This window comes from Schistocerca serialis, chromosome 3 (assembly GCF_023864345.2).
Source record: "Schistocerca serialis cubense isolate TAMUIC-IGC-003099 chromosome 3, iqSchSeri2.2, whole genome shotgun sequence".
Lineage (NCBI taxonomy): Eukaryota > Metazoa > Arthropoda > Insecta > Orthoptera > Acrididae > Schistocerca > Schistocerca serialis.
The window spans coordinates 417,698,986-417,720,521 of NC_064640.1; the positions used below are offsets into that span (position 1 = coordinate 417,698,986).

The 21,536-nt window shown below is 44.2% G+C and overlaps 1 protein-coding gene across 3 annotated transcripts in view; it reads right to left on the minus strand.

Moving 5' to 3' along the window:
* Nucleotides 1-21,536, minus strand: part of LOC126470293 (uncharacterized) — a 602,478-nt gene that overhangs the window by 433,587 nt on the left and 147,355 nt on the right. For all 3 annotated transcript variants that reach the window (XM_050098046.1, XM_050098047.1, XM_050098048.1), the window contains one exon: nt 13,928-14,026. In XM_050098046.1, coding sequence (XP_049954003.1) covers nt 13,928-14,026 — 99 coding nt within the window. The remainder of the gene's footprint in view (nt 1-13,927; nt 14,027-21,536) is intronic.

The window sequence follows — 21,536 nt, forward strand, 5'->3', positions numbered from 1 at the left end:
AATGTGTGGGCTGGGATTATTGGCCACTGCCTGGTGGGACCAGTCATCCTTCCACAGTGTTGCACAGGCGAGGCATATCTGCGCTCCTTGTGGATGTCGCTGCCTCTACTGCTGGAAGATGTGTCTTTCTTGCTACGAAGGGTCATGTGGCTGCTGCATAATGGTGCTCAAGCTCACTGTCCTCTTGAGTCTGAGCCTAAAATGTTAGTACAGAAGACACATTGCCACTTTCCTGGTGTACGAGTATTCTCATGTGCGATTTCAGTCATTCAAACCTACACTCTAAATTTAAAAGATCTTTTGCCTCCACTTTCTAGTGGCTGTACTTCCGTGGTACAAATTTCCGGCCATACGTGCATATGATCTTTTTTGCACCGTTTCCTGCATTTTTTTGCCCTTCAGCAAAATCACCTCGCATATCAGAAAGCAAAGAGGGACCAAAAGCAGGCTTCAACCACAAGATGAATATTCTGAAAAGCTGTACTAGAAATATGTGACGACTGCATCGTGCATTTACATGTGCCCCAATTCCTCGCCAGACTACAAATCAATGAAAATAAAAGACCATATTCGATATTATCCTTCATTTTAACACACATTTCCAATTATTTTCAATTCAAAATGATAATTATTTTCTGGGTTCTACGTTACCAAGTCACTAAGTCACCACAAAATAAGGCCTCAATAAAAAGACGCTAGCTGCCTTCTGAAAATGATTTATAAACCTGAAGCCGGCTATGACGACTTTGATTCGAAAGGTTTGTACCTAAATTTTACATGGCCACTGTTTTAACTAATAATCCTTATAATTACGGTACAGCCAAGTTTTCGTGAAATTTTTAGTTTGTAAAATACCGCCAACGTAGATATCGCAACGTACGGATTCATTAACTGTCCGCCAGATTAGTTTTAGAACCAGCGCCCTTGTCATCTACGGAAAAAACTTTTACCGCAAGGTTGAAGATGTCCGACAAACCACTATAGTTCAACGAAAAAGGCTAGTGCCCGCGAAATCCAATGCCCCAGGTTCGTGTCCTGATTTGGCACAGAATTTTAACATGTCATGAAGTTTCATGATGGGTAGATCACATAACTAATGAGGAAGTATTGAATAGGATTGGGGAGAAGAGAAGTTTGTGGCACAACTTGACCAGAAGAAGGGATCGGTTGGTAGGACATGTTCTGAGGCATCAAGGGATCACCAATTTAGTATTGGAGGGCAGCGTGGAGGGTAAAAATCGTAGGGGGAGACCAAGAGATGAATACACTAAGCAGATTCAGAAGGATGTAGGTTGCAGTAGGTACTGGGAGATGAAAAAGCTTGCACAGGATAGAGTAGCATGGAGAGCTGCATCAAACCAGTCTCAGGACTGAAGACCACAACAACAACAACAACATGAAGTTTCAATCAAGTGTACATTAGGCTGTAAAGCCAAAGGTTCATTCTCTGGTACAGACACAATACACAAACTAACAACTTCCGCAGAAGACTGGTGATAGACCATTGACTGTAACAAATTTCAAGGACGAAATAATAATTAAAAAATATCGAGTTACACAATAAACTGCTCAAAAAAATTATTTTGCACCACCTACATATTACAAACTGTGCATTTGTGTAATGCGGACGTTTGGAGGTTAGTGAGTTTAAAGCCTACAGAAGCACAGGTCGCTGAAGAAAAAATTCCAACTAGCAAACCTTTACATCGGCAGATTCACGAGAGCCATAAATGATATATTGCTTGCCAAAAAGCTAAACATATGCTTGAACCAATACACACTGTCCAGTCACATTAATGTGATGACTTGTCAAAAGTATGAATAACCACCTTTTCAGTGCAAGACGTGCAGGAGGAGTGTCACTGAGATTTTGAAGTTACCGACAGGGACGTGGAGCCATACCAATTCCAGCGCCGTGGTCAGCTGCGCTAGGTTTCTCGACTGGGGATCCATGGCGCAAACAATCCATAGATTCTCGATCGAGTTTATATCCGGGGAGCTTGGTGGCCAGGGGAGTACGGAAAATTCATCCTGGTGTTCTTCGAACCACGCGAGTAGTTTACGAACTCTGCAGTTTCGTCAATGCTTCCGTCCTTGGCCCGAAAGTCAACGAACGTGCCCTTCTGGTCGTCAGCTAAACCGCTCCATTTCCGCATTACGACAATGACTGCACTGTTTTCCGCGTCCCCGACACGCTTTATATACCATGCCCTGCTAATGCAGCCACGTGCTGTCTGTGAGTGGTTACCGCACTTTGACGTCGAACATAGGCAGCTGTCACGTTAATGTGGCTGGAATATGTATATTAACAAATCCAGTTCTTACACAGTGATAATTCCCAAAACAGAAGTTGCTGTGTTGTGGTTCGTTCTTCCCTTATCATCATCGCTGTGGAAATGAGGAGTTTCATTGAAGTGATTAAATCACAGTGGAAGGAAACAGTATGCTCAACATTTTCGATGTATCTACACTGCAATAGTCGTAGTGATCACATTATCGAGATATTTACCACGACATGTTCTGCTGGGATATACGAATTTGTAAGTACTGCATATGTTATAGCATATATCGTTTGAAGAAAATGTGAAACTTGTTTCCTAAGAATTCCTCAATCATGACTCCTGTCAATCTGCTGGTCATAACTGTCTGTTACACCGTATTATTTCTTCAGTGACTTGGCTTCTTCAGTCTTTACGTGCGTTAACCTTCAAACAACGACTGTACGAAAATGCTGAGCTTCACAGTTAAATGACCCTGGCAAGTGACAGAGAAGGCTGATCTCCGTATTTAAAATAATTTTTTTCGGCCTTAGCAGTTGTAGGTGGGATGCTTCCCATGTGAGCATGCAAGCTTTCTTTCAGCTGCATTGCACGGGTGGCTGAATGAAGCGGTTTCGTGTCGTCCAAGGAGTATTGAGAAAGAGGTTTCTGATCAAACAAACAAAAACGACGCATCTCATGATTGTGATGCCAATATTTTTTTGAGTAGTTTAGATAACTAAGATTATTCTGCAACAGTACAGGGTGCTTCATAAAGATTCATCTGATTTCACAAGACTATATCGTCTTCATGAATGAACATAGAAATTGGGGTGTATTTTAACTTAGCCATAGGACTACAAAGCTTTTTACGTTCAAAACAACCTCCGATTATCCAAATGGATAGAGGGTATTAAAAAAGTATTCCATATTTTGAGGGGTGGTAGTATGGACCAAAACAAAACAAAAATTTCCAGTAAACATGGGCTCTGAAACGCATACCTTAAGATCTGGAAGCACTCGTTCATCTTCGCTAATGTGAAACACATCTCTTCTATTGCAAGCTCTTTGCTGTCATGAACGACCTACAGAAAGCGGTAAACAATTAAGTAGGCGAATGAGAACACATTATTCTACGACTTTGAAACAGCAGACCTTCTAATGTAATCTGCATGCTATTACATGCTCGCTCCTCCACAACAGGAGTACGGATGGGGTGAGGTCTGCAACGACCTGCCGATTTTGGAGCTCTTGGGCCAGAGCCTGGTAGTCGCTGGAAAGGATGGCTCAATAGTAGTGCAGATGATACCCCGCGTTCTGGATATTTTTCAGTATACAGTATGTTTGCATCCATCCACCAGAACATAACAGAAGATCATATTTGCCATTTTCCATTATGCTAGTAAGTGCAAGATAAAATTGCGAAGTTAAAGTATTTCACAAACTTATCAAAATATAAACTGATTCTCTTGGACCTAATACAGAAAACAATGAATACATTGTACAGTAACAACACAAACAGATGTTTGCTGCATGCTGTATCCATGAATAATAAGAGAGGAATGTGTCCTCATTTGTTTGCTGGATTTTGTAGGTCATCCATAATAGCAAAGAGCTTGCAGTAGAAGAAATGTCTTTCACAGTAGCGAAGGTGAACAAGTGCTCATAGCTCTTACGGTGTGCATTCCAGACCCCATATTTACTGGATGTTTTGTCTTGGGTCAGTTCATACTATCACCACCAAAAAAAGGAAATATTTTTAACGCCTCGTATTTTTTACGTGAATGCATTTGCAACTTCGGGGCACTTTTTACAATTACACTTAGGTTCAAAGTTTACATTTACCCATCACAAATATTCAATGTGCCCTCCACCAGAGCGACGACAAACGTCCAGATCCAATTCAGTCTGGTCCCATACTTTTGCAAGCATATCGCGAGTTACTGCATTCATTGCTGTTGCTACATGTCATCGCTGTTCACCCAAAGTTGATGGAAGCGGTGGAACATAGAGTATTTTAGAAACTTCCCGAAAAAGAATCACGTAGTGTGAGATTGGGCGACCATGGTTGTCAGTGGTATAATACGAGATCTGCACACTGTATACATGTATAGTGCCGAAGAAAATCAAGCCTCATACCTGTAACTGAATTGTGCTATGCCGGTTTGTTTTCTCCCCCACACTCACGAATTCGCGCCATAGCCACCGATTGAAATAATTCTTCTGCCTATTTCGCCGTCCGTTCGTCATCTGTGCTACACGCGCATTGGAAGGATATAGAAATTTATTGAGATAACTTACAGAATTGGTAGATCTGTCATTTTGCAGCAAACAACCCCAACTTGGATTTACATAGCGCATTAGTACCTCATTCCGCCACCAGGAGCGCCAGCGCAGTGCACAGTTAAAATGGCTACTTTTATGGTGCGGAGCTTTCTCGCTGTGTATTTCGATTTCATGAAACGAACTCCGCAACAACTGCTCTGCGTAAATTTCGCATCGAATACTCTAAGGAACTTCCAAGTAGGCCTACAATTTACTCTACATACAAAACCTTTGTCGAGGCAGGTTCATCGATAATCGCTTCCCAGGTCGTTGGATTGGCCGTGAAGGGCCAATTGCCTGGCCACCTCGCTCCCCAGAACTGACATCACTGAATTTCTTTCTCTGGGGTTACATAAAAGAACGCGTGTATGTTCCTCACCTGCCAAACAATTTAGCCGACCTGAAAAATCGAAACTACGCTGCTGTTGCACAAGTTACGCCTGACTGGCTGCAAAGAGTGTGGGAAGAAACTGATTACAGGTGGGATGTTTGCCGCGGCACAAACGGTAGTCACACATGGCACTTTTATGTGAAACTTGAGGCTGTTTGCTACAAAATTTACACAGCTATCGATTCTGTAAGTTATCTCAATAAATTTCTGTATCATTCCAAAGTTGTAAAGACCTTTTGACGGATCCTATATGTTGAAATCTCAGCGCACAGAACAGTAGCACACTGTTACAGGAGCCACAACAACGTGGCACAACCCATTCATAAAGTGATGCATCGTGTAGCTATTCGTTTTCGGCAGCAACGGAAATTTTGCAGCGATCACAGGCCAATCCAGGTGGCTAAAGAATTCACACAGATTGGCCTGACACAGTTACAACATTTTTACTGATGCCCGATACGAATTACTGCTATTTACTGCACATTAACAATTTTGTTGTCCGCCTCGATAGCTGAGTAACCAGCGCAGCTGAATGTCATGCAAGGGGTCTGGGTTCGATTCCCGAATGGGTAGGAGATTATCTTTACTCGGGGACTGGTTGTTGTGCTGTCTTCATATCATATCATCCCCGTCAACGCTCAAGTCGCTGAAGTGGTGTCAACAAAGAAGACTTGCACCAGGCGACCGGTCTATCCAATGGGAGGCTCAATATAGGCTCCCCTAGCGGCATACTACGGAATCGTGTGCTGCAAGGATTTCTGTATGTACCAGAAGTGCAGACACGCACCTGAAAATACGCAAAAATTAAATATGTAACTTCACTTTCTGAAGATTATAACGAAAACATTATGACTACATCTTGCTGAAAGCGTTGTTCCAGTTTGAATACCCTCCCGCCTGCAGCTGATTCCTCGTGGGAACTGGTGAGCTAAGATGACACCACGCCTCATCACTGAAAAGATCACAGACCAGTTCAAAATGGTTCAAATGGCTCTGAGCACTATGGGACTTAACATCTATGGTCATCAGTCCCCTAGAACTTAGAACTACTTAAACCTGACTAACCTAAGGACATTACACACATCCATGCCCGAGGCAGGATTCGAACCTGCGAGCGTAGTAGTCGCGCGGTTCCGGACTGCGCGCCTAGAACCGCTAGACTACCGCGGCCGGCAGCTTCCTAACAGATTATCGTCCATGGAAGATGGAAAACGTTCGTCTGCGGACAAGGAGGAACCTTGGTGTAAGAACATGATGGCAGTCCAGCCCATAGTGTACGATATACTAGAGCATGTCTTCACGAATTGTTGGAAAATCGTTGGACCTGTTTCTTGGCCGGCCCGTTCCACGGATTTGACACCTGTAGACTTTCTTCTGTGGGGAAAATTGAAACACGCTGCCTACAAGGACATACCAACTACACCCGATCATACGCAGCGTCCAGTTACCGCAGACTGCTCGGAAATCTCCGCTGAAATGCTAACACGTGTGCAGAGGCGTTCTGTACCACAATGGAAGGGTGTATTGCCGGTGCCGGTGATCATTTTGGACACAACCTGTGATGGTCGATTGTCTCTTTACTGGTCAGAATCCACATAAATGATGTATGCACTTGTGTTATTCTTTAGTGTGTGCTAGCACAGATACTGCGAAAGTGTCGGTGTGGAAACTTTTCAAACTACGATATCTTGTAAATGACTAGCACTAGCAACCTGCAACAAAGACCACTGGCCAAATGTATCAGGCATGGAACTCTGCCCCACAATTTGACATGCAGCACTCGAATAACACAATGCATACTCGTTTGCGTGCTTGCTTCGAACATTCTGGCAGTTACGCCGGTTATTAATGTATCAGCATTTCACATTTGCAGCGGATCATTTCGCACTTACATTAACCTTACAACAATAATTAATTAAATATTTTACCTAGACAAATGCGTTCATGACACTTCATTACTCTACTTTAATTGTTTTTAGGTGCTGTGATTTTTTCCGCCAGTGTGTGTTTTTGCTTGACTTCTTCACTACCAATTTTTTTCGGAGGGAAAGACGTTGAAGTATGGTTATTTTAATTAATTCGGAGTCACAAGTAACAGCATGAAAAAAATATATGCCACAATTTCACTTAACAACACGAGGAAGAGTGAAAAGTACGAAGTTATTCGTAAATACCTTCGGAATTTTAGAAGACGAATGTGCAAGAACAAACAGATTGTGATAATACTAATGAAGTGTAGTTTTGTGCAAACGTACACTATTTTAAATGGAACAACGTCTATTGACACTAACAGACTAATAGTAGGATAAATTAGAATGACAGTGGTGTTTGTTGCAGGTTTCTTGTGCGAGTCGTTTACGAGATATCGAATTTCGAAAAGTTCCCACACCGACAGCTGGTCAATACCTGTGGTAGCGTACTAAAGAACAAGTTCGTACACTAGTTATGTTGATTCTAACCAGCAATGAGACGATTGACCACCACAGGTGGTATTCAAAATGATCACCGGCAACAGCAATATACGCTGGTATGGAACGATTGCTGCGGACGTGCTTTCAGTGGAGATGTCCGAGCAGGCTACAGTAATAAGTAGTTGCATATCATGGGATGTAGTTGGTATGTCCTTGTAGACAGCGTTTTTCAGCTTTCCCCACAGAAAAAAATCTACAGGTGTCAAATCCGGAAAACAGGTTCTCTGCGTCCAATCCAACGATTTGGAAACAATTCGTGAGGACATGCTGTAGTACTTCGTGCACTACGGGCTGGACAGCCATCATGTTCTTACCCCAGGTTCCTCCTAGTCTGCAAAGAGACGTCTTCTAGCATCCGTGGAAGATGGTCTGTTAGGAGGCTGAGATACTTAGGCGCGTTCAGTGCTCTGTCTGTCAAATACGGGCCTATGAGCTGATGGTTCACTATAGCATACAACACATTTACACTCCATGGACGCTGGCGTTCCGGCTGACGAAGGCAACGGAAATGGTCAACAGATCACTAGTGCATGTTTCGGCGATTTACGTGCCTATGACTGATGAATATGGCTCCATCACTAAACAAGATACATGACACATCTGAAGTATCCTGTCTTAACGCCTCTGTATATAAGTTAACACGATTCGCATAATCGTTATCGTGCAGCTCTTGACGGAGAGAGGTGTGACAGGAATGTCGAAGGAGAATGTTCGGGAGACTTGCCTGACTCTCGTCACTTCGTCGTGCTATTGCGTGGGAGCAAACATGCAGATCAACTGCAACAGCAGCAAGAACATTAATTTCCCCCTCTTCTGTCGTCACTTGTTTCCTTCTCTTACGTTGTATACGTGTCACACTACCACTTTCACGTAACTGACTGAAGAGGTTGATAAATAACTGCTGAAATGGTTGACGTCTATTGGAATATCTTGCCGCATACATCGTACAAGAACGAACTGCATTTTTCCTACACTCGGCATGGACCACGAGCAGGTCGGTTTTTTCTGGCTTGGTAAATCCAATCGTCAGCCGGGCGTTGTAGCCGAACGGTTCTAGGCGCTTCAGTCTGGAACAGCGTGACCGCTACGGTCGCAGGTTCGAATCCTGCCTCGGTCATGGATGTGTATGATGTCCTTAGGTTAGTTAGGTTTAAGTAGTTCTAAGTTCTAGGGGACTGATGACCTCAGATATTAAGTCCCATAGTGCTCAGAGCCATTAAATCCCATGGTCAACTCACTACCTTCAGGTTGGACGGTCACACGCTGTAAGTAGGCTGTTTAGGTTTTTATGTTGGTAACGCCAAGCTCTGTCTGAAAATCACTGACTGCTCGGTGTGCAGTAGGCTGGTTGGACTCATCGTTGAAATATTCGCTAGTGTAGTGTTGGGCAGTTGGATGTGAACAGCACGTAGCGTTGGGCAGCTGGAGGTGAGCCGCCACCAGTGGTGGATGTGGGGAGAGAGATGCCAGAGTTTTAAGAGGTTACTATAAGCGGACGATCTGGACGTGAGTCCGCCAGAAAAAGGAAATCTGTGAAGATGCATGTCATGAATTGATGGCCTCTCACCTCTCCTTTTCAATCTGGTGTTAGATAAGGTCATAAAAGAATGGGAAACATCACAACAGGGGATAACCTTAGGAAACCTACAGATTAAATGCCTGGCTTTTGCAGACGATTTGGCGATTGTCACGAAAGGTATAAAGGAAACAAAAGACGCTATTGAAAAACTGCACGAAATCGCTTCCAAAACTGGACTACAGATCTCTTACGAAAAGACACAGTTTATGAGCACAAAGAAACTCTCATCTCTGAACACAAAGTATGGCACGATTTACAAAACGGCAAACTTCAAATACTTCGGTGAAACACTACAAATGAGTGGACATAACAGAGACTCAAACGAAGAAAGAAAGACTTAACTGGACAAGGCATACAAAGTAGTGTGGAATCATTACAACAAGAAGTCTATCTCACAAAAAGCCAAATTACGCCATTACGACACGGTGGTGCTCCCCGAGGCACTATATGCAGCAGAGACCACACTAATCCTAGGGCATACACGTATCAGACAATTAGAAAAAGTAGAACGAAAAATACTTAGGAAAATATTTGGCGCAACTAACAACAATGGAATATGGATCAAGAAACCTACAGAGGAACTGTACAAACATACGGAGACAATCACAGAAAAGATTAGAAAACGCAGACTACAATTCTGTGGACACCTATACAGAATGCCATCACACAGGCTGACCAAACAGATCTTTGACTGGGTAACCACTAGAAACAACAAATGGGTGGCAGAGGTAGAAAACGACCTGAACCAGCTCAACATAACAGCAGACACAATAAACGACAGAATAAAGTTCAGAAACATCATTAAGAAAAGTAAACTACATGAGATACAATGCGACAAACGAACAGGCATAAAATGGACCGAAGAACACAAGCAAGATCACAGCCAGAAGATGAAAGAAATATGGGCAACCAAAAAGGCAATCAAGACGAAGCCGAAGACACAAAGCCGACAAGAAGCATGGACAGAGGACCGGAAACAGAAACACAGCGAGCGAATGAGGGAAGTTTGGGCAGCAAGGAAGGCAGCAAAAGGAACTGGCCATGTAGTTTAGTCCAAATGCGCTCTTTAAGGGCAAAACACCAATAATATATATATATATATATATATATATATATATATATATATATATTATTCGTTACTCGAACTACTGCAAAACAGTCAGTGCTAATACTGCCAGCTAAATAAAAGATTCTAACTACTGAAGTCACTAACTACTGATAGGCATAGTTAGCAAATGAAAGATTTTGATGGATAACAAACAATGTATTTACCTTAATAATGTTCAAAAGTCATCATATATATAATATATATATATATATATATATATATATATATATATATGATGACTTTTGAACATTATTAAGGTAAATACATTTCATTTGCTAACTATGCCTATCAGTAGTTAGTGACTTCAGTAGTTAGAATCTTTTATTTAGCTGGCAGTATTAGCACTGACTGTTTTGCAGTAGTTCGAGTAACGAAGATTTTTGTGAGGTAAGTGATTCATGAAAGGTATAGGTTATTGTTAGTCAGGGTCATTCTTTTGTAGGGATTTTTGAAAGTCAGACTGCGTATCGCTAAAAGATATTGTGTGTCAGTTTAGTAGTGATCAGGATAAGTAAAGAGACAACTGTCTGAGTACGTTCAGTTTTAGTCAGCTGTCTTTGTATCAAATAATGTAGACGTTTACTAGGAAAGTCATTCATAATTTTTCTAAGGGGACGTTTCAACACTGACTAGCAAGTCGTAATGCACTCGAGGAACACACAAGCACTTTGTAAGCAACTTGTACCTAGCAATTATACAGGCTGAATGGCACAAACAAATGTTGTTGTGGGAACTTTTAAGAATATGATATCTCGTAAACGACTCGCACTAGAAACCAGCGAAAAATGCCACTGACATTCCTATTTACTCTACTTTTAGCCTGTTAATGCCAATTACCTTTGTTCTATTTAAGAAAGTGTATGTTTGCACAAGAAATTCACTTTCTAAGTATTATTACGGTCTGTTTATCGGCTAACAACATGAACCCTGACTACCGACACACTCAATGAAAACCGCGCATCAGTAACACTTTGCATTTCCGCAATATTTGCGGTGCAAGTTTTACACTACTGGCCATTAAAGTTGCTACACCAAGAAGAAATGCAGATGATAAACGGTTATTCACTGAAAAGATATATTATACTAGAACTGACATGTGATTACATTTTCATGCGATTTGGGTGCATAGATCCTGAGATATCAGTACCCAGAACAACCACCTCTGGCCGTAATAACGGCCTTGATACGCCTGGCCATTGAGTCAAACAGAGCTTGGATGGCGTGTACGGGTACAGCTGCCCATGCAGATTCAACACGATACCGCAGTTCATCAATAGTAGTGACTCGCGTAATGTGACGAGCCAGTTGCTAGGCCACCCTTGACCAGACGTTTTCAGTTGGTGAGAAATCTGGAGAATGTGCCGGCCAGGGCAGCAGTCGAACATTTTCTGTACCCAGAAAGGCCCGCACAGGACCTGCAACATGCGGTCGTGCATTATCCTGCTGAAATGTAGGGTTTCGCAGGGATCGAATGAAGGGTAGATCCACGGGTCGTAACACTTCTGAAATGTAACGTCCACTGTTCAAAGTACCGGCAATGCGAACAAGAGGTTGTAATGGTACTTGAATTACGTAACCATTACGGCAGCTCGCCTGAACCTCTCGATACCAGCAATATTCTACTGTGTTTCTGTAAAGTAGTTAACATGTTTCTGAGACGACATTCAGATTTGATTTCATTAATGTAGAGGTACTTTGATACATCGATATGTTTATATTGCAATGATATTATTCTTATGTGTATTCTTTATTTTGTCACTATGATCTTTGTCGTACTTTTAACTCTGATTTTTGGGCGCGTAAGCGATTATTAGTTAGTTAGTTAGAGAGTCGGACCTTGAGAAAGTCAAGTCTTGGACGTCATGTTGGAAAGACGCATATTGTAGTAAGCTTATAAAATGTGATCTTTAACAGTGAGGAAGATGTTTTCAAGTATGTTTTGTATTGTGAAGTGATGTTTTGTGTGTTACGTGGTATTGCAACAAAAGTAATAAAAAGGAAGTGTAACTTAAATTCGGAGTGCTGATTATTTTTTTACATCACCATTGTGCTAACTTTGAAAGGTTTAATCTTCAAGACTGGTTTGTGAAGCGCATCTACAAAACTTTTGATTATAGCGGAATAAAACCTAGGCCTCTTTGCATTCAAGCTTGGAATCATCACCACCTAGATTTTCGACGATTGAGCCATGATTTTACAACGAGACCAGCGTGGGAAACGAAAAGATGAGTGGCAAAAAATGGCTCTGAGCACTATGGGACTTAACAGCTATGGTCATCAGTCCTCTAGAACTTAGAACTACTTAAACCTAACTAACCTAAGGACACCACACAACACCCAGCCATCACGAGGCAGAGAAAATTCCAGACCCCGCCGGGAATCGAACCCGGGAACCCGGGCGCGGGAAGCGAGAACGCTACCGCATGACCACGAGCTGCGGACAAAAAAAGATGAGTGCTTAGTTTCTTCATTATTACATGAAATGACATTATTAACTGTGCTCTAATGACACCTGCCACATAATAACTTTGTTGTTGCCCGAAAATGCAGTATTTAGCAGCGTGAGCAACAACACAATCATTATTTAATTTTGACCTTTGTTTGAGCAGGGTTGTTAGAAGGTGACCGAGACGTGTAACCAATGGCACCCCATACCATCACGCCCGGAGATACGCCAGTATGGCGATGACAAATACACGCTTCCAATGTGCGTTCACCACGATGTCGCCAAATACGGATGCGACCATCATGCTGTAAACAGAACCTGGATTCATCCAAAAAATGACGTTTTGCCGTTCTTGCACCCAGGTTCGTCGTTGAGTAGACCATCGCATGGTCTCCGAGCTGATAGTCCATGCTGCTGCAAACGTCGTCGAACTGTTCGTGCAGATGGTTGTTGTCTTGCAAACGTCGCCATCTGTTGACTCAGGGATCGAGACGTGGCTGCACGATCCGTTACAGCCATGCGGATAAGATGCCTGTCACCTCGACTGCTAGTGATACGAGGCCGTTGGGATCCAGCACGGCGTTCCGTATTACCCTCCTGAACCCACCGATTCCATATTCTTCTAACAGTCATTAGATCTTGACCAATGCGATCGGCTACAATCCGACCTTTATCAAAGTCGGAAACGTGATGGTACGCATTTCTCCTCCTTACATGAGGCATCACAACAACGTTTCACCAGGCAACACCGGTCAACTGCTGTTTGTGTATGAGAAATCGGTTGGAAACTTTCCTCATGTCAGCATGTTTTACGTGTCGCCACCGGCGCCAACCTTGTGTAAATGCTCTGAAAAGCTTATCATTTGCATATCACAGCATCTTCTTCCTGTCGGTTAAATTTCGCGTCTGTAGCACATCATCTTCGTGGCGTAGCAATTTTAATGGCCAGTAGTGTAAGTGATTTGCTATGTATTCCGCACTAAATGCGTCTACAACATGTGCATACGCTCACCAAGCAATGAATAACACAGTACAGCAGACGTCATGTGCCTGTCACCTGCTACGTTGGCGGCGTCATTTGTTGTCGATATCTGTGGTGCTATCTTACAGTGGCTGAGCGACCGAACACAGTGCAACTTCTATTTACAGACACATTTATTTTCATGTGCGCGAGTCTTTGATCGCCATGAAGAAGATATAGTCTTCTGAATTAATTCTCCTGTCACATTATAGTTTTCGGTTGTGCTTTAAACCTACCGAAATATTAATTTTATTTGTGCTTTTGAGAAGTAACAATGACGCTGCCGAGAAAGGCATGAGCTGCTTGGCCGCGGCGTGGCGCTACCAACCTGGGACGGGCAGCGTCCAGCGCATGCTGCCTGGCCGGCTGGCGGGCGGGCGGCGCTCCAACTGCTGCTGCGGCGCCCGGCCTCAAGACCTCATCACTCCTGCAACACGCCGGCGGACTCTCACAAAACACGTCACCAGCAGGCACAGAAAGGCCGGCGAACACTACCGGTAGCATCTCTCAAAATGCTTCAAATGCTCTAAACATTATGGGAGTGAAGGGGAGGTTTACTACCATTTGGTTCAAAAAAATCGATTGTTTTAAAATTGCATTTTTGGATCCGTAAAAGTGTTTAGAATCCAGCCCTGAAACGGTTTTTCTGAATACGGAACGGAAATGTTTGTTATTCGCGGTTGAACACTGCCTGAAATCGGTCTTTTCACGCACCAGTTTTTTTCGGGAATTTCGACTTTGTAGCCACGAAAAATTAGTATATGTGCTTGCCCATGATTAAAACTGATAAAGTGGTCAAGGAGATTACGACGTACTACGGCTTGGCAATCCGACGTCATTCCAGTTCGGTGGAACAGAAGAAGAAGGCAATTTGGGCAACGTATTTCCACAAGTGTACAACGGATGACCATCCACAACCCCAAAATTGTCCGGCTGGGGAAACTAGTTGGTGCAAGTGGCGCACTGCAGAGGCTACCTGACATCTGGACGAATATCAACACGACCAGCCGCTTTCCAAAGAAGCTCAAAAAGTGATTCATCCGATCTACGAGGCCATTTCGGAGGACGAGTTATTGTACCGCGTTTTGGAGGAAACACACAAAATTCAAATGAAAGTTTGAACGCGTGTGTTTGGAAGTTAGCCCCCAAGCATTTGCATTCTGGTGCGAAGACTGTGGAGATTGCGACTTTCCTGGCAGTGAGCAGCTTCAACGAAGGGTATTCAGCAATTCTGGAAACCATGACAACGATGGACGTCACCCTGGGACTCTATTCGACGCAGTTTGCCAAGCATTCGGACGACCAACGGATTGAAGCGGCCGTCAAACGCTTGTCACTGCCCGTACGGGCGGCTCTGGAGCAACGCAGGATGGCCCAGATCGAGCAGATCGCCCTCTGTGAGGAAGAGAAAGGACTAGTTTATGGACTCGGAATAGCAGATTGAACGTAAGTTGCATAATATTGCATTTATATGTAGTCAAAACTTCAAACGCGTTTTTGGTTGGTTGTTTAGGGAAGGAGACCAGACAGCGTGGTCATCGGTCTCATCGGATTAGGGAAGGATGGGGAAGGAAGTCGGCCGTGCCCTTTCAGAGGAACCATCCCGGCATTTGCCTGGAGTGATTTAGGGAAATCATGGAAAACCTAAATCAGGATGGCCGGACGCGGGATTGAACCGTCGTCCTCCCGAATGCGAGTCCAGTGTCTAACCACTGCGCCACCTCGTTTGGTCAAACGCGTTTTTCTCGAAATGACTTTTTTTATCGCGCGGTATGGTAACTTCAAATCTACTGAACCGAATGGCATGATTCTTTGTTTCCGACGAAGCTAACTAAATTGTCTGGGAGTTATACCATTTTCATTCCGATCCATCAACTATAAATATTTTTACTTGCCCGACGAAGTCGAGAAATCGATGAAAAACCCTATTTTGTTTCAAATGGCCGCCATTTTGTTTCCTATGGTCCAAATAACTTAAGCGAGGTACAAGTCCTAAATAATCTTATATACTTCGCTAACGTCAACTCAATTTTGATTTCAGACGAGCCGACTGACTTGTGACACACCGCACGTGGAGGTCTACATCGAAATTTTATTTCGTTCCGACGGCACTTCCGCCTTTTCTCTTCGACATTTCCGGTCGAGAAAATTCCAGTTTATGGAGGAAATATCAATAAACATTTTGACCAAATCTGACATTGATATCTATAACACATCCCGAGAAAAATAAATTCTCAAAGAACATGCTTTTTTCGGGCCAAAGATAGTAAACCTCCCCTTAATATCTGAGATCATCAGTCCCCTGGACTTAGAACTACTTAAACCTAATTAACCTAAGGACATCACACACATCCATGCCCGAGGCAGGATTCTAACCTGCGACCGTAGCAGCCACGCAGTTCTGGACTGTACCGCCGTTGGATAAGCAGCTGCAGCAGCAAGTCGTATACTCCTAGCTCACTCATTTGTTACATAGTTTAATTCTTAATTTCTTTGCGTGTTTTTGGTACTTGCATTGTTTAATTCATAAATTTCGGGCGTATTATAGTATTTGAGAGTTGTAGCATCGCATTTTAGTACCTGAATAGTGTAAATTCGCGTAGTCGTTTGTCTTCTGTTTTTGTTTTGAACGGCCAGTGTCGGTTGGTCACAGTCAGTGTGCTCCCTGCCGCCGTTGGATAAGCAGCTGCAGCAGCAAGTCGTATACTCCTAGCTCACTCATTTGTTACATAGTGTAATTCTTAATTTCTTTGCATGTTTTTGGTACTTTCATTGTCTAATTCATAAATTTCTGGCGTATTATAGTATTTGAGAGTTGTAGCATCGCGTTTTAGTACCTGAATAGTGTAAAATCGCGTAGTCTCCTTCCGCCGCCGAGCAGTGTGTCAGCAGTGCGCAAGTAGCAGCATTACTGCATTTACTAGGCAATCTTGTATTTTAATAACCGTTTAAATTTTGTGTCGATTTGTTTGCGCTCTCTGTTGATTAGTTCAGACGTTCTTTGCACAACAGTTTTTAGCATGGATAGGGACTGCAACTGCTGTGTTCGGATGTAGGCTGAGTTGGCATCCCTTCGCTCCCAGCTTCAGGCATTGTTGGCTTCGGTCACACAGTCTGAGGCTGTTGCCAATGGGCATCACTGTGGGGGTCCGGATGGGGGTTTGTCGGGGACGGCCAGCTCGTCCCACGCATCCCCCGATAGGACTACGACTCTGGTTGCCCAGGATACTACCCGCATTGAGGCTGATCCCTCACCTGTGGTAGAGTGGGAGGTCGTCTCAAGGTGTGGCAGGGGGCGAAAGACATTCCGGAGGGCTGAACGGAAGGCCTCTCCAGTTTGTCTGACGAACCGGTTTCAGGCTCTGTCTCAGGCTGATACTGATCTTCGGCCTGACATGGCTGCTTGTCCTGTTCCAGAGGTTGCCCCTCAGTCTGCAAGATCCGGGCGGTCGCAGAGGCTGGGCTTACAGGTAGTTGGGAGCTCCAACGTCAGGCGCGTAATGGGGCCCCTTAGGGATATGGCAGCAAGAGAGGGGAAGAAAACCAATGTGCACTCCGTGTGCATACCGGGGGGAGTCATTCCAGATGTGGAAAGGGTCCTTCCGGATGCCATGAAGGGTACAGGGTGCACCCATCTGCAGGTGGTCGCTCATGTCGGCACCAATGATGTGTGTCCCTATGGATCGGAGGAAATCCTCTCTGGCTTCCGGCGGCTATCTGATTTGGTGAAGACTGCCAGTCTCGCTAGCGGGATGAAAGCAGAGCTCACCATCTGCAGCATCGTCGACAGGACTGATGCGGACCTTTGGTACAGAGCCGAGTGGAGGGTCTGAATCAGAGGCTGAGACGGTTCTGCGACCGTGTGGGCCGCAGATTCCTCGTATTGCGCCATAGGGTGGTGGGGTTTCGGGTTCCGCTGGATAGGTCAGGAGTCCACTACACGCGACAAGCGGCTACACGGGTAGCAGGGGTTGTGTGGCGTGGGCTGGGCGGTTTTTTAGGTTAGATGGCCTTGGGAAAGTACAGAAAGGGCAACAGCCTCAACGGGTGCGAGGCAAAGTCAGGACATGCTGGGACCAAGCAGCAATCGGTATTGTAATTGTAAACTGTCGAAGCTGCATTGGTAAAGTACCGGAACTTCAAGCGCTGATAGAAAGCACCGAAGCTGAAATCGTTATAGGTACAGAAATCTGGCTGAAACCAGAGATAAATTCTGCCGAAATTTTTACAAAGGTACAGACAGTGTTTAGAAAGGATAGATTGCATGCAACCGGTGGTGGAGTGTTCGTCGCTGTTAGTAGTAGTTTATCCTGTAGTGAAGTAGAAGTGGATAGTTCCTGTGAATTATTATGGGTGGAGGTTACACTCAACAACCGAGCTATGTTAATAATTGGCTCCTTTTACCGACCTCCCGACCCAGCAGCATTAGTGGCAGAACAACTGAGAGAAAATTTGGAATACATTTCACATAAATTTTCTCAGCATGTTATAGTCTTCGGTGGAGATTTCAATTTACCAGATATAGACTGGGACACCCCAGATGTTTAGGACGGGTGGTAGGGACAGAGCATCGTGTGACACTGTACTGAGTGCACTATCCGAAAATTACCTCGAGCAATTAAACAGAGAACCGACTCGTGGAGATAACATCTTGGACCTACTGATAACAAACAGACCCGAACTTTTCGACTCTGTATGTGCAGAACAGGGAATCAGTGATCATAAGGCCGTTGCAGCATCTCTGAATATGGAAGTTAGTAGGAAAATAAAAAAAGGGAGGAAGGTTTATCTGTTTAGCAAGAGTAATAGAAGGAAGATTTCAGACTACCTAACAGATCAAAACGAAAATTTCTGTTCCGACACTGACAATGTTGAGTGTTTATGGAAAAAGTTCAAGGCAATCGTAAAATGCGTTTTAGACAGGTACGTGCCGAGTATAACTGTGAGGGACGGGAAAAACCCACCGTGGTACAACCACAAAGTTAGGAAACTACTGCGAAAGCAAAGAGAGCTTCACTCCAAGTTTAAACGCAGCCAAAACCTCTCAGACAAACAGAAGCTAAACGATGTCAAAGTTAGCGTAAGGAGGACTATGCGTGAAGCGTTCAGTGAATTTGAAAGTAAAATTCTATGTACCGACTTGACAGAAAATCCTAGGAAGTTCTTGTCTTACGTTAAATCAGTAAGTGGCTCGAAACAGCATATCCAGACACTCCGGGATGATGATGGCATTGAAACAGAGAATGACACGCGTAAAGCTGAAATACCAAACACCTTTTTCCAAAGCTGTTTCACAGAGGAAGACCGCACTGCAGTTCCTTCTCTAAATCCTCGCACAAACGAAAAAATGGCTGACATCGAAATAAGTGTCCAAGGAATAGAAAAGCAACTGGAATCACTCAACAGAGGAAAGTCCACTGGACCTGACGGGATGCCCATTCGATTCTACACAGAGTACGCGAAAGAACTTGCCCCCCTTCTAACAGCCGTGTACCGCAAGTCTCTAGAGGAACGGAAGGTTCCAAATGATTGGAAAAGAGCACAGGTAGTCCCAATCTTCAAGAAGGGTCGCCGAGCAGATGCGCAAAACTATAGACCTATATCTCTGACGTCGATCTGTTGTAGAATTTTAGAACATGTTTTTTGCTCGAGTGTCATGTCGTTTTTGGAAACCCAGAATCTACTATGTAGGAATCAACATGGATTCCGGAAACAGCGATCGTGTGAGACCCAACTCGCTTTATTTGTTCATGAGACCCAGAAAATATTAGATACAGGCTCCCAGGTAGATGCTATTTTTCTTGACTTCCGGAAGGCGTTCGATACAGTTCCGCACTGTCGCCTGATAAACAAAGTAAGAGCCTACGGAATATCAGACCAGCTGTGTGGCTGGATTGAAGAGTTTTTAGCAAACAGAACACAGCATGTTGTTATCAATGGAGAGACGTCTACAAACGTTAAAGTAACCTCTGGCGTGCCACAGGGGAGTGTTATGGGACCATTGCTTTTCACAATATATATAAATGACCTAGTAGATAGTGTCGGAAGTTCCATGCGGCTTTTCGCGGATGATGCTGTAGTATACAGAGAAGTTTCAGCATTAGAAAATTGTAGCGAAATGCCGGAAGATCTGCAGCGGATAGGCACTTGGTGCAGGGAGTGGCAACTGACCCTTAACATAGACAAATGTAATGTATTGCGAATACATAGAAAGAAGGACCCTTTATTGTATGATTATATGATAGCGGAACAAACACTGGTAGCAGTTACTTCTGTAAAATATCTGGGAGTATGCGTGCGGAACGATTTGAAGTGGAATGATCATATAAAATTAATTGTTGGTAAGGCGGGTACCAGGTTGAGATTCATTGGGAGAGTCCTTAGAAAATGTAGTCCATCAACAAAGGAGGTGGCTTACAAAACACTCGTTCGACCTATACTTGAGTATTGCTCATCAGTGTGGGATCCGTACCAGATCGGGTTGACGGAGGAGATAGAGAAGATCCAAAGAAGAGCGACGCGTTTCGTCACAGGGTTATTTGGTAACCGTGATAGTGTTACGGAGATGTTTAACAAACTCAAGTGGCAGTCTCTGTAAGAGAGGCGCTCTGCATCGCGGTGTAGCTTGCTCGCCAGGTTTCGAGAGGGTGCGTTTCTGGATGAGGTATCGAATATATTGCTTCCCCCTACTTATACCTCCCGAGGAGATCACGAATGTAAAATTAGAGAGATTAGAGCGCGCACGGAGGCTTTCAGACAGTCGTTCTTCCCGCGAACCATACGCGACTGCAACAGGAAAGGGAGGTAATGACAGTGGCACGTAAAGTGCCCACCGCCACACACCGTTGGGTGGCTTGCGGAGTATAAATGTAGATGTAGGTGTAGAACCACTCGGCCACAGCGGCCGGCCTAGCATCTGTCCCACCACAGAAGTGTGAACTATGGACGAACGAGACCACTCACACGATTTAGAATCAGAATAACAGTGCGTTCCGGAGAAGCAACGAGCAGTACACTGAGGTGACAAAAGTCATGGTATACCTCCTAATATCGTGCTGAACCTCCTTTTGCCCGATGTAGTGCAGCAGCTCGACGTGGCATGGATTCAACAAGTCGTCGGAAGTTACAGCAGAAATATTGAACCATGCTGCCTCTATAGCCGTCCATAACTGCGAAAGTGTTGCCAGTGCAGGATTTCGTACACGAACTGACCTCTCGATTATGTCCCATAAATGTTCGTCGGGTAATGTGGGCGGCCAGATATCCGCTCGAACTGTCCAGAATGTTCTTCAAACCAATCGCGAATAATTGTGGCCTGGTGACATGGTGCACTGCCATCTACAAAAACCCCATCGTTGTTTCGGAACATGACGTCCATAAAAGGCTGCAAATTGTCTCCAAGTAGCTGAACATAACCACTTCCAGTCTATGGTCCGTTCAGTTGGCCCACTCCATCATACAGCCACCACGAGCTTGCACAGTGCCTTGTTGACGACTTGGCTTCGTGGCGTCTGCGACACGCTCGAACCCCACCAACAGCTCTTACCAGCTGAAATTAGGACTCATCTGACCAGGCCACGCTTTTCCAGTCGCTAGGATCCAATCGATATGGTCACAAGTCCAGTAGGGGCGCTGTCGGCGATGTCGTGCTGTTGGCAAAGGCACTCGTGTCGGCCGTCTGCTTCCATAGCTCATTAACGTCAAATTTTGCCGAAGTATCGTGACGGATGCGGTCTTCGTACGTCCCACATTTATTTCGGCGATTATTTCACGCAATTGTGCTTATCTGTTGCCACTACCAACTTTACGTAAACGCCGCTGCTCTCGGTGGTTAATTGAAGGCCTTCCGCCACTGCTTTGTCCGGGGTGAAATGTAATACCTGAAACTGCTCAGCAAATTGGATCTCGGAATACTTAATTCTCTAATGATTCCGGAA